At 28.7% G+C, this 15,753-nt stretch overlaps 1 protein-coding gene across 4 annotated transcripts in view; it reads right to left on the reverse strand.

Annotated features, from left to right (window-relative positions):
* LOC107442862 (anoctamin-4) overlaps positions 1 to 15,753 on the reverse strand; it is a 346,119-nt gene that overhangs the window by 58,304 nt on the left and 272,062 nt on the right. For all 4 annotated transcript variants that reach the window (XM_087168997.1, XM_071181276.2, XM_071181277.2 and 1 more), the window contains one exon: positions 15,388 to 15,470. In XM_087168997.1, coding sequence (XP_087025123.1) covers positions 15,388 to 15,470 — 83 coding nt within the window. The remainder of the gene's footprint in view (positions 1 to 15,387; positions 15,471 to 15,753) is intronic.

A 15,753-nucleotide genomic window follows, 5' to 3' on the forward strand; every position in this document is an offset into this window, starting at 1 on the left:
TCGATTTTATTTTTATTTTATAACCGTCGTTGAACAGCCGACCCAATTTCATGGGCTTACGACTACTTACGTTTAACTCCGTAGCCTTGTAATTTTGAACCAATCCAGAAGACAAGGAAACTCCTGGATCAGTACCCCCAGAGGTATTGATTTGTTTTGGGAACATGGAGGACTTTGAGACTCGACAGATTTAGCGTGCATCAGTCACCATTTACTACACGGGGAGTCTTCTGCCGGCAAGGATCGAACCCACGACCTCTTGGATATGGGCCCAGCGCCCTACCGACCAGGCTATCCCGGCCGGGCAAAATCGATTGAATAGTTTCTGAGAAATCAAACTTTAAAGAAGTCGAAAATTTATTCGATTTCTCAGAATCTATTTTGACTGAATTTTGTTTTTCGCCAAGTAGAATTACATATTTTAAAATGGCGTAAAAATTTTATACCTTAAAATTTAAAATTTGTTCGACTATTATTAAAAAAAACAATAAAAAATAATAAATAAATACTAAAATTTATTATTTTACATGGAATGTAAACGTTTTTACATGAAATGCATCTTTGGAAAAACGAAGTTTATAATTGTGCGCAAAAATTTTTCGATTCGCTTAAAAAATTCTCGAGATATGACAAAGTACGCAAAAAGTAAAATTAACATTAAGTAGCGCAAACTCTTTTTTTTTTTGCATCGTAAAATTTTTACATTAAGTACTTAATTTTTTTGCAATTTAATTTTTAGATAAACTTATTTATTTTTAAGTCCATTACGACTTTATCATTTATTGTATATTGTAAAATGACTCGCTTTCGCCGTTTTTCCGCATCTATAGTCTGTTATTATTGGTCCCATAAGATACATTAGGAAAATGTCTAGAACAAACAAAAGCACAACTGTTCTTTGTTTCAAATTATTACTACGTTTACTTTCAAGTGTTTGCTTTGTACTTTGACAAAGGAAATTTTAAGAGTTAGCTTTGTACGTGACTCTGAAGCGAAAATACGTATTTCAAAGACTTGCAGAAACGTATTTTTTCAAAACTAGTATTTATGTTTCCTAGAATTATTTTTTTCGAAGCTCAGACGGCTGGACAACAGGACTACACAAACTAACGACGCACATACAAATTGATTTTTTTTTTCACTTCAAAAGTTGTTGAAGAAATTTTTCTCAAAAAAGAAAAAAAATGATAAAAGTACATAATTTTTATACATATAATATACACTGCCAGAAATTTCTCGGAAAAAATGGTTAAATAACTATTTATTTAAGCGTTATTTTAACATATTAAACCAAAACAGTCAATTAACCGTAAAATTGCTAACTGTGAAAAAATCGTTTGTTAACTGTTTTTTTCCTGCTTCACTTAAACAACCAGAAATTTATTCACGCCAACTGGGCTCTAAGCCAATGAGTAATTGTGAGCTAAGCCGTGTGATAAGAATTAAGAATCCGTATTTTTATTTTTCATCGTCGGTTGAGTAACGCAACAGCAGATAATTATTAAGTAATAAGAGTATGATGAACACATTATAAAACCATTTAGTACTTTGCTATTGGGTATAAAATTTAGCTAAGAGTACGAATCTGTCAATGAACGGGGGCACAAATCCCAGCGTTGACACAGCAATGTTTCCTCTATTTCTTCAACACATGAAGGGTTTCTTGTGTAATGTACTCCTTAATCAGTGACTCTAGACCAGGGTGTTTCCAACTTACATGAGGCCGGGGGCCGCAATTAAAACACCAGTCAAATGACAGGCCGCAACTTTATAAAAATTTTATATAGGACTCTTTTATGTTTGAAGGAACATTAAATATTACTGTCAGATTTTAATCAAGTAGTACAAAACAAACGTATTGAATCACAAATTAAAATAAGAAGTAGATTTTTAAGCAACACCCAGGATTAATTTTGCATTTGAATAAATATTTTCTTGGATGCAAAACCTGAGAAATAAATTTTTCTGCACCGTTGGTATGTTAAATTTTACAGAAACAGCGAAATTAGTTTTTTTTTTAAACGAAAGAAAAATATTTTAAACACATATAGTTTTTTTACGAAAATTGTCAACAAAAAATGAGAACTAATATATTTTATTTCGCGGGCCACAGAAAAAGGCTTCGTGGGCCGCCATTTGCTAACCACTACTCTAGACTATTGGAACACGGAAATCTAATTCATGTATGGATTGCTGCACCACAGAACTGCTTAACGCGAAAAATTGTAGTATTTTTCATACCCGGGGGGGGTCTCAAAGTAGCAAAATTTATATTATAAAATACAGTCTTCGCTTTTTTCTTCAAAAAAAAAAAAATTTATAAATAAATTTTTTTACTTACCACAGACATTCGGAAACTTATTGCATGTGTCTGATACATTGTAAATGGATATTATCTAAATTGCGAAATTATGGAAGAGTTTGAATTGTTTTGATAAATAGTTTGATGGCACTTGAATATTTTGTTCGGATTTTTAGGAGCCCTGCATATGTCACAAAAAATGACTAGACTATTTAAGCCCCATTCCATGGTTCAACTGACAAAACACAACTCGAACACAACCTAACAACAACCTCCATTACATTATGAATATACCTAACATAAATTCAATGTGCAGTTAAATTTCATTTTCATGTTTTTGAAACTATGCTAGTGGTTGCAAAGTGCTTTAATCAATGAAAACTTAAAAAAATGGCTTCGCATTCATCAAAAGTTTTTAACCAGTGAAATAGTAAGAAAACTAGCTATTTAAGACAATTTTTTCAACTACTCTCTAAATATAACAATATATTCTTTTTAGAACTATTTATATTTTTGAATAATAGTTATGATGCCGTTAAATTATTAAAAAAAGACCAACTTTTGCATTTCAAAATTAAATTAAATTCGCTCATAATTACGAATTCCACATCGGGGTTTGGTTGGTTGACCGATGATTTAATAGCATTCCAGCGCTCCCCGTTTATGCTCATGAACAAAGCATTTTTTCTTGATTTTTTATTCATTATCGGAACAGTAAACCTGTTAAGTTATTCTAAAATGGATTACAAGGGTGGAAAAGTTTAGATTAAGTATTCAGAAGGCATCAGACGGTTGACTATATTTTTGCAAACGAATTTTGAATATATGCTTATTAAATTGAATAATTAATTGCTGCAAAGAACAAATATTTTAATATTTCTTTTACTGCAAGTGATGCATCGTTTAATAATTGCTGCTATTTTGGAATAAAAAAATATTTTGAACAAGGAGTAACGTATGATTTATGTTACATTTACTTTCGCATCGATCGTTTGTTGTTGATATATACGGAATTGATAGGAAAAATATAGAATTCTAGCTATTTTCTGTATGATAAGTACTTCAGAAATAATTGCCTGCATAAACATGATGCTGTCAAAATGATAAATGATCTTCATTCAAAATAAAAAAAAGTTTTATTGCTATCCATTTACTAGATAGCATTTCCTGAGACGGAGAGTAAAAGGGAAAATTAGGTTTCATTCAAACAGTTATCTTTAAGACTTTTATATGTAAAAGCACCACCTTAATAAAAGGAATGTGCAGTATAATAAAAGCATAAAGAAAGAAAATCTTAATAATAATGGATAGTTGCAATTAAAATAGATTTGCATATTAGTCTGTTTTTAGTTCTAGATCGCAATAAAGATAGAACAGATTTTGAAGGAAATATTTGAAATGCTAGAGAAAACCTATCTAGAGTATATTTGCAAACTTTGGTTTTTTATTCTTAAAGAATGTTGTAAATATAAGCATTTTTTTTATATAAAAGCATACTTTATTTATAGAAAAAAATCTTGAAAAATAGTTCGTTTGCTTCAACTTTATACGTTAATTAGAATGGTTGTAAAATTTTTTTTGTTGTCAATTGAAAAACAAAACACATTTAAGGCATTGGTATTAGCGGCGTTGATATAGCACCTCGGGGAGTAGAAGCAAACAATAGGAAGTGATGTACCCACCCCTTGTCATCCTGCGTGACAAATATATGATCATTCTCATTACTTGTAACCCATCACTACGCATAATTACGCTACTAGTAACCCATTAACCCATTACTACAGAGATATAATCATTTTGATTATTTGTAACCCATTACTATACATCATTACGCTACTAGTAACCCATTACTACAAAGATATAATCATTTTGATTATTTGTAACCCATTACTACACATCATTACGTTACTAGTAACCCATTACTACAAAGATATAATCATTTTGATTATTTGTAACCCATTACTACACATCATTACGCTACTAGTAACCCATTAACTCATTACTACAAAGATATAATCATTCTGATTATTTGTAACCCATTACTATACATCATTAATCTACTAGTAACCCATTACTACAAAGATATAATCATTCTGATTATTTGAAAATCCATTACTACACATCGTTACCCTTCTAGTAACCCATTACTACAAAGATATAATCATTTTGATTATTTGTAACCCATTACTACACATAATTACGCTACTAGTAACCCATTAATCCATTACTACAAAGATATAATCATTTTGATTATTTGTAACCCATTACTACACATCATTACGCTACTAGTAACCCATTACTATAAAGATATAACCATTCTGATTATTTGTAACACATTACTACACATCATTAAGCTACTAGTAACCCATTACTATAAAGATATAATCATTCTGATTACTCGTAACCCATTACTACACATCATTACGCTACTAGTAACTAGGACTGGGCTATAAATCGATATATCGCGACATATCGATTTAACGCCTATATCGGCAAACCGATACAGCAACTTTCATTCCAAGCGATACATCAGAAATCTGATTTAAGCCGTCAAGTGAAGAAGACGATATAACGATATAGCGATATAGCGATACACGCAAGGACTTTCTCTTACTTTCCGATGCCAACTCGCGCTGTGGAAGACGATATTGTTTCGTTATGTTGAGACGGCCTTGACTGATGAGCGGTAGAATCAGAATCACTTTTGAGATCTTATATCGTTATATCACATGTTCGTTTTTGCACCTTCGCGATTTGAAATCGTTTCTTGTAGATTATTTTCAATGGGATTAACTTCGTGATCGCCGTCGTAACCTTGTTCTGAACGCAATCTATTATTGAAAAGAATTTATAAAGAAAAGTTTCTTCATTAATTAGGTAAATTTTTTATTTATTTTCTGACAAAACTTTTTTTATATTTTTAAATGTGAAAATTATCGGAAATCTAATTTAAGGCACCCATAAGGAATTAAATTACAAAGTAAATAAATTTGTTAGGTTACTTTTTTACTTTCTTTTAATTTATTAAAAACCTTTCGGATAAAACTTCTAATAATTTAATGGGCTTCTATTACTGATTTTAAATTTATAAATCTTGAGTTGTTTTTATTTTTAGAAATAAAGTTAAAACAAAACTTATTTTTTGGACATAAGTCAATAAACTTTATTTGTTCAAAAGAATTTGAAAAGTTTGCGAATTTTATTCATTTCTTTTTTTTTTATCAATTACTACTTCGTTTTATTAGAGAGTAAAATCATTATTTTTTTTTAATTTTCGTTTTATATTATTAGTTAATTAGCTAAATATATTACCGAATATCACAATTTTTTTGTTTTTATTTTTAAGAATTTAATTAAGAAACTTTGCCTTACTTTGTTTTTCGTTCACAATTCGGTCATTATTTAATTTAATTTAATTATTTATATGAAATAATAATAAAAATAGTGTTTAAGAAGCATTTTTTTTCTAAAATTTATTTAGCTCTTTGTTTTAAGCATACAAATAATTTTTTAACGAACTTATTTTTTAAATTTTGTTCCTGTTAGGTAAATATATTGATAAATTTCACTTTTATTTATTTTTTTTATTTTTAAACTAAGAAATCTTTTGTTATTTTCGTGATCATTTTTAGAAAATATAACAAAACTTGTGTTTACTTCTTCATTAAGAATTTGAACATTACGATCGAACTTAATAATTCTGTAATTATTTACGCATAATAGAACAAGCAAATATTGATTTGTTAAAAAAAGTTTCTTTTTTTAAAAAAAAAAAAAATTTTTTTAACACTTTGTTTTAAGTGTATAATGAATTTCTTAACAAACTTTTTTTTTAATTTTTTAAATTTTCTTTTAATAATTTCAGCTAGATATTTTTATAAAATTCCCTTTTTATTTTTAAACTGAGAAATCTTTCAGAGAACGAAAATTTTAAGAAATTATTACAAATCTTATGTTTACTTTTTAGTTTAAAATTCGAACATTTTTAATTTTAAACTTCCGCTTTTAGTCAATCTAACTTTTATTTTAATTAAAATATATTTTGAAATTTTAAAATCAGCTTTTGTTTAATAACAATTTTTTTTTCCCATTAAGGGTGTTTTAGGGGTTAACTTAAATTAAGACTGCTTATACCTTATAAACGATAAAGAAGTGCAAATATTTTATTCTGTATCTACACACATTTTTTCAATAAATATTTTAAGTAAGATTTGTACATCTTAGTCAGTTTATTTAATATCTTTCTTTAGCAAAACATATATATTTTCAAATTTATAAATTGATTTAAATCAATATGCGTATGAAGTCTTGATAGAAATCTGACTTTCTGTACCGTAAAGTAAATGAAATTCAAAAATACTATATCGCGATACATCGCTATATCGCGATGCAAAACTGACGATATATCACGATATATAATTTCTAATATCGCCCAGTCCTACTAGTAACCCATTCCTACAAAGATATAATCATTTTGATTATTTGTAACCCATTACTACACATCATTAAGCTACTAGTAACCCATTACTACAAAGATATAATCATTTTGATTATTTGTAACCCATTACTACACATCATTACGCTTCTAGTAACCAATTAACCCATTTCTACAAAGATATAATCATTCTGATTATTTGTAACCCATTACTACACATCATTACGCTACTAGTAACCAATTAACCCATTTCTACAAACATATAATAATTCCCATTATTTAATTGATTTTATTATTATTTGATTTTATTATTATTTGATTTTATTATTATTTGATTTTATTATTATTCAATTTCTATTATTATTTAATTTAATATCTGATCAAGTATCTAATACGAGAGTAACTGGGAATCATCCTGGAAAAGTAAAGAGGCACTGAGTTGAAAAATAAAAACACTGATTTAAGGTTTAGGACCACGCTAAGACTTATAGTATTTTTGAAATTTGCATGAAAAAGTGATTTAATATCTAAACTTGTTTTTCAGTAGTCAAAATAAAAGAAATGCCTGAATAACTTTTGATCCAATGGTCAGATTTGAATGCATTTAGAAGCAGTCTTTATGGTTCGAGGGCCTAACCTATAATACTCTAATTGATACACAGAGGAAAATTTCTTGTAAAATTATCGTACTATATGATAATGACATTTCTGGTAAAAAAAATCATAATATTGGTAATACAAACCGAAATATACGGTATTTAAACCTTAGAGGAGTTTAGAGGAGCTATTCCTACTCTAAGATTTAAACCATTCATTTCGTAATTTTTCTGTTCATATGGCAACAGTTTATCAGAAACTCCGGTTTTGAAAATTATAGTTTTTATTACTACCAATTTACTAAAAATAAGACATCAAAACGTACTCTCTTTGAATAAACATATCTCTTTTATGACGAATATGGGATCTTAACTTTCAAAAAATTGAGGTATTTACAATTTACAAGATATGATCCCAATAAATTGGTTAAAAGGTCAGTCGAAAATTTGAATCCCTTAATGTTAATTTAACTTTCTTTTTATTTCACCAAATATCTCTTAAACATTTTAGTCGACTTGTAAACTTTTTTTTGATAATTTGAAGACTCATTCATTTAAAGATGCAAAATTTTTTTATTATTATTAATTATAATTTTTTATTTCTTAATTTACTGATGACTGTAAGGGAGACACACATTTTCATCAACTTAAATTTACTTTTTTTAATAGGAAAAATTCTAAATTTGAAAGGATTTGGTCGAATATATTTTCAGAAATAAGAATTTGAAAATACGATCATTTTGAGATCTGACGAAATACGTAGCCCTGTGGGGGATTTTTTTCGAGCTTTCTACGACAATTCTCTCTACTACTAATACCTTTCCAGACATTTTTAATCGTAGCCTATATATCTGTTACTAATTTAAAGTAACAGTATCATTTTTTTTTACAAAAGAAATCCTTCATGTAAAGAATAGGACAGTAGGGGAGAGTGGGGTCAATTGTAACAGGGTACGATTGTAACAGAGCAAAAATTTCGAGTGTCGGGTTCTAGATTTGGTTCCTAGGTGGCGCACAAGGTGTATTTAATAAATCTACATGTACACCCCTGATGGCAACCATTTTTATGTACTTTTGAAAGAGTTACATCACAAAAGATATTTTCACGCCACGCAAGTACTTTTTTTGGTATTAGAATATTATATTGTAACAAAGTAATTTTGTTTAAACAAATAAAAATTAGTAACCGAATATGTAAGTGGACACTTTAATTAACATTTCAATAAAAAAAAGATTAGTTTTGCTAATTAACTAGCATTGTTTTTAACAAATGAAGCTGATATGGCGTCTTGGGGACAATTGTAACAATAAGTAAAGGGACGATTGTAACAGCTGAAAATAAATAATCTTGTGTTTACAAACCATTACTTAACTCTTTAAGAACCACCAATAGTTTCCTATATCATTTATATTATGTTGCATGTGCATTATTTTATTTGTCACCTTTCACAGCATAAATTAAAATTTTTAACCCCTTAAAGTTAAAAGTTTAACCCTTTAGGTTTCTGCTCATTATTATTTTTACTCCTAAAATATCACTACTATTTTGATCAATAAAAAAATATATCACAACTATGATAATATGTATAATTAACTATGTTTTAGTTGAATTTATGAACTGTTACAATTGACCCCGTAAGTGGGGACAATTTTAACAACTGCACGACTGTCAAAAATTGTTAATAACTAATATAATAATATTTAAAATCAGGTATTTATTTTTTTTCCAGTAGAGGATAGTCTACTTTACTCGTCTGTCAATTAATACTAATAATACATTGGATTTTTTGTTAGTTAAAAATAGTTAAGTAAAAAATGTTGCAATTGACCCCACTCTCCCCTATATACAGGGTGATTCTAAAAAGATGGGCAAAATTTTAGGAAGTGATAGTACACACCCAAGCAAGCAATTTTTATCAAAAATTGCATGGTCGAAAACAAAACGCAAAACCGCTAGTGGGCGTCATAGTTTATGTTCTTATATGAGGCAAAAACACACAAAGAACGATGAAGTTAAGTTATTAATGCAAATTTAATGGCATATGATGACAATAAGTGTTCAAAACAGTGGCCGGCAGCGGCTATGCACGCAGTTCAACGGCGAAGAAAAGATAGGCGAACATTCTAAAACGCAACAAGCGTATCACGAACTTTCCCTGCAGCGGCCGAAAGCTTGGCGACAAGTAACACAGCGCAGTAACTCGCAACAGGAATGGAGCTTTCACGTTTGCATCAAACAACTTTCCAAACGAGCCAGCACCTTTGCGTTTTGTTTTCGACCATGCATTCTTTGATAAAAATTGTTTGCTTGGGTGTGTACTATCACTTCCTAAAATTTTGCCCATCTTTTTAGAATCACCCTGTATATATTTTTTAATAAAAAAAGTAAGAATTATTTTTTAATCTACATATAAAAGAATAAATATTCTAATATCATTGGCGATATTTTCCTTTTCTAAAAAAATATTTGCAAAGTTAACCTTTTTTAAATTTATGCTGTTTGGAAATACTTTGTATAATATCAATCTGAAATTCTAGCTAAAGCCAGTCGTTGCGGAATTTATTTATTCTCAAAAGAAAGTAAGAAAAATAAAACTAGCGTTTTTTACATCCCCGCTATGCGAGAAAGGCATTTTTTTGTATATAATAAAGCAGAAAGGGCAGAAAATGTTTTTCGAAAAATTCTGCGAATAAAAAAATCAAAATTTCACAAATGAAAAATCTTTCTGCAAGAACCCTCCAATGTTCGGAGACAATGTCGCCGTTTCTCCATGATTCTGTCACGGGAATACGTAGAAAGTAAAATTAACATTAAGGGGTCCAAATTTACGATCGCTCTCGTGACCAAGCTATTGAAACCATATTTTTCAAATTGCGGCAATCTCCTTTGGGTTGAAATATAGAATCCGCGGAAAGAAAGGCATGTTTATTCAGAGAAAGTGAATATTTGTTCCTAATTTCCATACTGCTTTAATCTTAACTGCAATTATTAGCATAATTAAAGTTAGGCCCTAGAACCACTAAGATCTCATCTTCATACGGTAAAATACCACAATAAAATTATAAGTTATTAAAGCATTCTCTTTCTTATTTTCTTTCTTTCTTATTCCTTATTTATTGCTCACCACTATTATAGATCTATTCTATAAATGCAATTCTTTTTGTTTTATGCAACATTTTTTAGGTATGGGGCGATTCCACGAAAAGTGGTCCTGAGTGACTAAATTTTCAAAATTATCGTAAAATCAAAAACGACACAATTTCGGAATCTAGAAGATGTACATTTTTTAATAGTTATGATAGTTTTTTGAATTACAAAAAATATTTATGTGAATTCTAACAAAAGGTGGAACACTATGAATTTTAACAGGAGTTCTCTTCTTTGTTATGTTATATTCCAATGGAGTTCTTAAAATATTAAAGAGCAATAAAATAGTTTTTAGTAATAAATGTAACTATTTTACTCTTTTATCATTGTTTAATGTATTTTTCTAATTTGGCATAAATTTTTTTGCTTGTTTGAAAGTCGACTAATCAAGATAGTCTAATTTCCCAGTAACACACGTAACATAATTTTGCATTTTTTTCTGTAAAAACTTTAGTAAAAAAGAAAATTTAAAAATCTTTTGTTTTATAAATTAAGAAGGCAAGATATGCAACGGAAAAAATTCTCGAATTAAAACTGCCAATAGTTAAAATTTTATAATTAATTTTATTCAAGGTAACACACGTAACGAAAAGTTACGCGCGTTACTGTTATGTGTGTTAGAGGTACTTATACACTTTAATTATTTATTTATTTTCAATAAAAGATTTAAATCATGTTCGGACATTTTTTATAACCGCCGCGCAACTTCAATGCCACAAATACGGAATTGTAAGATTGTGGTTTTTTGTAAAATCAGGTCGGTATAAGCATTAATAAAAAAACAGCATAGTAAGACGATAATTTTGAAACTTTTGGAAATTGTTTTCCCAAACTTCTATTTGTTATACGTTTATGTTTAAGTAGAAAATTTCGACTGCATTTGCTAGATTATTATAAAATGGATAAGCTTAAAATAGTGTCCTTATCTGGATTTAAAAGAATAAGAAGATGAAGAAAAAAAGAAAAGAGCATAAGATTCTGGACTTCAAAGGAAAGAAAATAAAGAAGTAATGAAAGTTAGACTTGAACTTTCAAAACAGATTGATAATGATGTAAAAGGTTCACCATTAAGTATTTCAGATGAACTTAATTATTAATAAATGGATTTTCTTCAAAAGTTAGATTGTTTATACTATGCTTGTATTGAAACAAGAGCTGGTTCTCTGGATTATTACGGGGAAAAACGGGCAATAAAACGAAAGAACTATCTAAGAATGTTTCTAAGAGAGGCTAATATTGATTTTTGTCAGTTGCATCCTAAACATTGTTTAATTTTCCATATTTAGTGCTTTATGACTAAAAAGTTATTGCTACTGTAAAACTTAGAATCAAAACAAATATCATGAAATTTTTATTCTTTAACTGGAAGGCTAAAATTAAGTTTATGACAATACATGGTGATGGTAGAAGTATTTATGTATATAAAGTAAAAGAAATTTTGGATCTAATTGCTGGAAGGGTGCTTCTGATACTTACAAAAATTTTCATTGCTTGTTATAGGTTTCTAACCATCATTTATTGTAGTTTGGTAACGATGAGAAAAAGATGACAATAGCTCACAATAAAAAATATATAATGGCAAATGTGCAAGAAGAATGTTTTGAAATAACTCTTGAAAATTGGACTAACTTTCAATAATACGTAAGAGTTAAAAGAATCCGAGGTTATATTTTCCAAACAAACATATCTAGCATTAAAACCAGGGAAATTCAAGTTGACTTTGCAATGGCATTTCTCTTTTGAATATCAAAACGAATTTCAATCAACATTATGCTATCCAGCCACAGTTCCATTATTCACAGCAGCTGTTGTGTTAGACGATACTCTCCTAAAGAGTTTAAAATAGAGTCCTTTACAATATTTTCCTAAGGCAAAGACAAAGGTGAAACAATGTCTGCACTTTTATTTTAAGACTGTTTAAAAACGATTCTACTTCAGAAGATGAGCTAACAGAAACCTTCTGTAGTAATAAGTCAAGTTAAGAATTTAAAAATAAATATATGGTTGAATTATTTCATATTTTGTCAATCAAAATATAAAAAAAGAGATTAATTTGGAAATATTTTACGATATCACATGCAGAAGTTCCTTCTATGGGATAGGTGTGTAGTACAAAATCTTGAAAGCGAAGCAGAAAGCAAAGTTATTTATATCATCGTGTTGTTATACAAAAAAATTTCTTTGCTATCCTGTGTTGTTTGCAAAGCTAACCAATCAACTCATGCCTAATACAACAGTATTATATATTAGCCAAAAGGAAATAAAGATATTAATTGAAAAGATCAATACATGGCAACGGTAATATAAAGCATAAAATCTATGCATAAGTATCGTTAGATACTTGAATAAGATGCATAGATGCACATTGTGGCACACAAATAGTCAGTAAGTCAATTTCTGTACCCTCCTGATCAGAAGTGCGCCTATAACTGAAATTAAAACGACATATGCTCTATCTCGGGAACATTATTGACGCAAATGCACATGCTTGTAAACTTAAAATGCAATATTTGCATAAAATAATTGGAAAATATGCATATTTTTGTTTCCAAACAGAAATTATTTTGAAGGAATAGATGTGCCTAAGATTTGCTATGTTTTACTCTCTAAACCAGTATAAAGAAGGGCTACAACCATCTTTCCAGACCATTAACTATTTTATTTGCTAAAATAAATTGTTTTTCTTCTGCTAAATTAAAATAAATAAATGTTTTAGTGCATCATTTATGACTTCTCAGTTGAAATATTCACAGAGGGTAACTCACGTAACGTTCAGTTAACACACGTAACGCACCAATTTCACCAAAATAAAGAAGTTTTTACTGTTGCAAGAAATTTTTAAAAATCACTAAACACAGCTTCGATATTGTATCTCTCTATAAAAGAAAATATCTTAATTTTTTGCCTTTATACTTCACAGAATTAAATGAATATATTCAAAGTTTTAAATATCTAGCATTATAAAGGGTAACACACGTAACAAAATTTCAGAAATTTTTTTTTTCAACATCAAATTAATTTGCGCCTTCAATCTTCGTTTTGAAAACTTACAACACATATAGATTTAACAAAAAATTAAGAAAAACATAAAAAGTATCTAGCAAGTTTATTATAATAAGTGTTAAAGTTGAAATATGTCGTGTAAAAGTAACACACGTAACGAAAGAATCGCCCTATGTTTGATTTACTTTTGATGAAATCCTTCATAAATGTGGTTATTTTTTTAACTAATAGTGAGCACAGACTAGCACACAATTTATCTTCTGTAATTATATCAGAATCTTCCTGTGAATTATGAAGAATTCTAATGATGAGGAAATTATGAAGAATTCCTTTTGAATTTTAAAGACTCCCAAAATAACAACAAGAGGTACACATGCTGTCAAAATGATAAATGATTTTCATTCTAACTGATACTTTATTGATATTCGGTTATTAGACAGAATTTCTCTAAAACTGTGAATCATGATGGTTTCAAACTAATACTTTGTCCTTTTTATTGCTTAACTTGTTTAGAGAAATAAACAGAAATACAATTAAAATTTTAAGTAGTAATTATTTAGCAGTTTTGAAACGTTAGGAGCAGTAGTTTCTTTTTCTTCTTCATTAAGCTAAATTAGCATAAAGAACTATCATTATTTGATGAGAATTTTGGTTTGTAATTCATATTAATTTAAAAGAAATTTTTAACACAATTATTTTATTTTATAACAGTCGTTGAACAGCCAAACCAATTTTGAGTTTACGACCCCCAAAGTTTGACTCCGTAGCCTTGTAATTTTGAACCCAATGCAGAAGATGAAAGAACTCTACAGGGAGAAACTTTGCCTTCGTGGAGGAATGTTTAATGGAATTAACCAGCATTTGCGTTACATAGAGATGAAAACCATGAAAATCTCCCATGGTTAACCTGGCGGCAAGGGGACTCTAACCCATGATCCATCTACCCCTGAGGAAAGCGGGTTTAGTTGAAAGTAGAGTATAATTAAAATAGTTTTAAAGCCTTATTAAAAAAAAAAAAACAAGTCTATTTTATAGAAGTTAAAAGTTTTAACTGAACTTTTCGAGACTAACTTAGAGACTTAAGATTAATCTTAAGATAGCACTTTTAATACATTCTTTGCAAACAAAAACCTATTTTGAAAGATATTGGAGTAATTGTTCTGAAATTTTATATTTTTGAGCAATCGAATAAAGAATGCCATCATTAAAGAAGCATTAAAAAAATTAAAGAAAACTATTAAATATTAAACTAACGTGAACGGTATTAGAATGTTGATCCACGTGTCCAAAAAAATGGTCGATGTAAGAAAGTAAAGAAGCGATATTGAAGGGGATAGAAAAGTACGGTTGGCTGCATTCGGTATAATATGCCGGTTATCGTTTACCATCAAATTTTAAAATTAGATTCAAAGTTTGTCTACAGATGGCACTACTGATTAGGAAGCTGTAAAAATGGTCTTTGATATCTGTCAGATCACCTAAACTGGTAATTTTGTCCTCATACTACCCCACATTATTGCTAAAAATGGTGGTTATTAGTAAGTTCTTTTTTACAGTTTTTCTCTGTTAGCAGCGCTCTTTGTTGCCAAACGTGTAATCCATATACTTTGTTTCATTGGCAGAATGCTGTAAATCGTTCATTTATATTTATTACCCTTTTTCGTTAACTGATTTTTTGAATTGTCAGTCATTTAGATTCGATTAGATTCTAATTCATAAAATTAAAAAAAATACATCATTTTGTAATCTAATTGTAAGTATTATTTGTTAAACTATTATAAAAAGTGCAATTTAAGAGTTTACAACATTTTGAAAAGCACTTAAGAAGTATTAATTTTAACAAACTCTTCCTTTGTCTATATTGTTTTAAGTCTTATTAATAAAAATGTTAATATAAACATACCATTCCATAATCTAAATCAGCTAAATTCCATTCCCAGGCTAATGTTGCTTGTTTTCTTTTCCAAAACTCCATAAACATAGTAGCTAAAATAGTTTAAAATATCTATAAAAATCCAACAAAATCCATGAAAAATTATTAAGAAAATAAATACTTTTTTAGCAAGATAAAAAATACACAACTATGTAAATATACGAAATTTCTACTTAGTTTCGACGGTTTAAACTATCTATATTTGTTATAAAAATAAGAATTTAGGCAAATAAAACGCTTTAAAAGAAAAACTACATGAAGAATTCAGTACGAGATTTAACGTTTACTAAAAACAAGATTTTTTTTATCACATATTTGTTCAATATTCTATTTAAT

This window comes from Parasteatoda tepidariorum, chromosome 8, assembly GCF_982258835.1.
Source record: "Parasteatoda tepidariorum strain Cologne lab strain chromosome 8, Ptep-v5.0, whole genome shotgun sequence".
Classification (NCBI taxonomy): domain Eukaryota; kingdom Metazoa; phylum Arthropoda; class Arachnida; order Araneae; family Theridiidae; genus Parasteatoda; species Parasteatoda tepidariorum.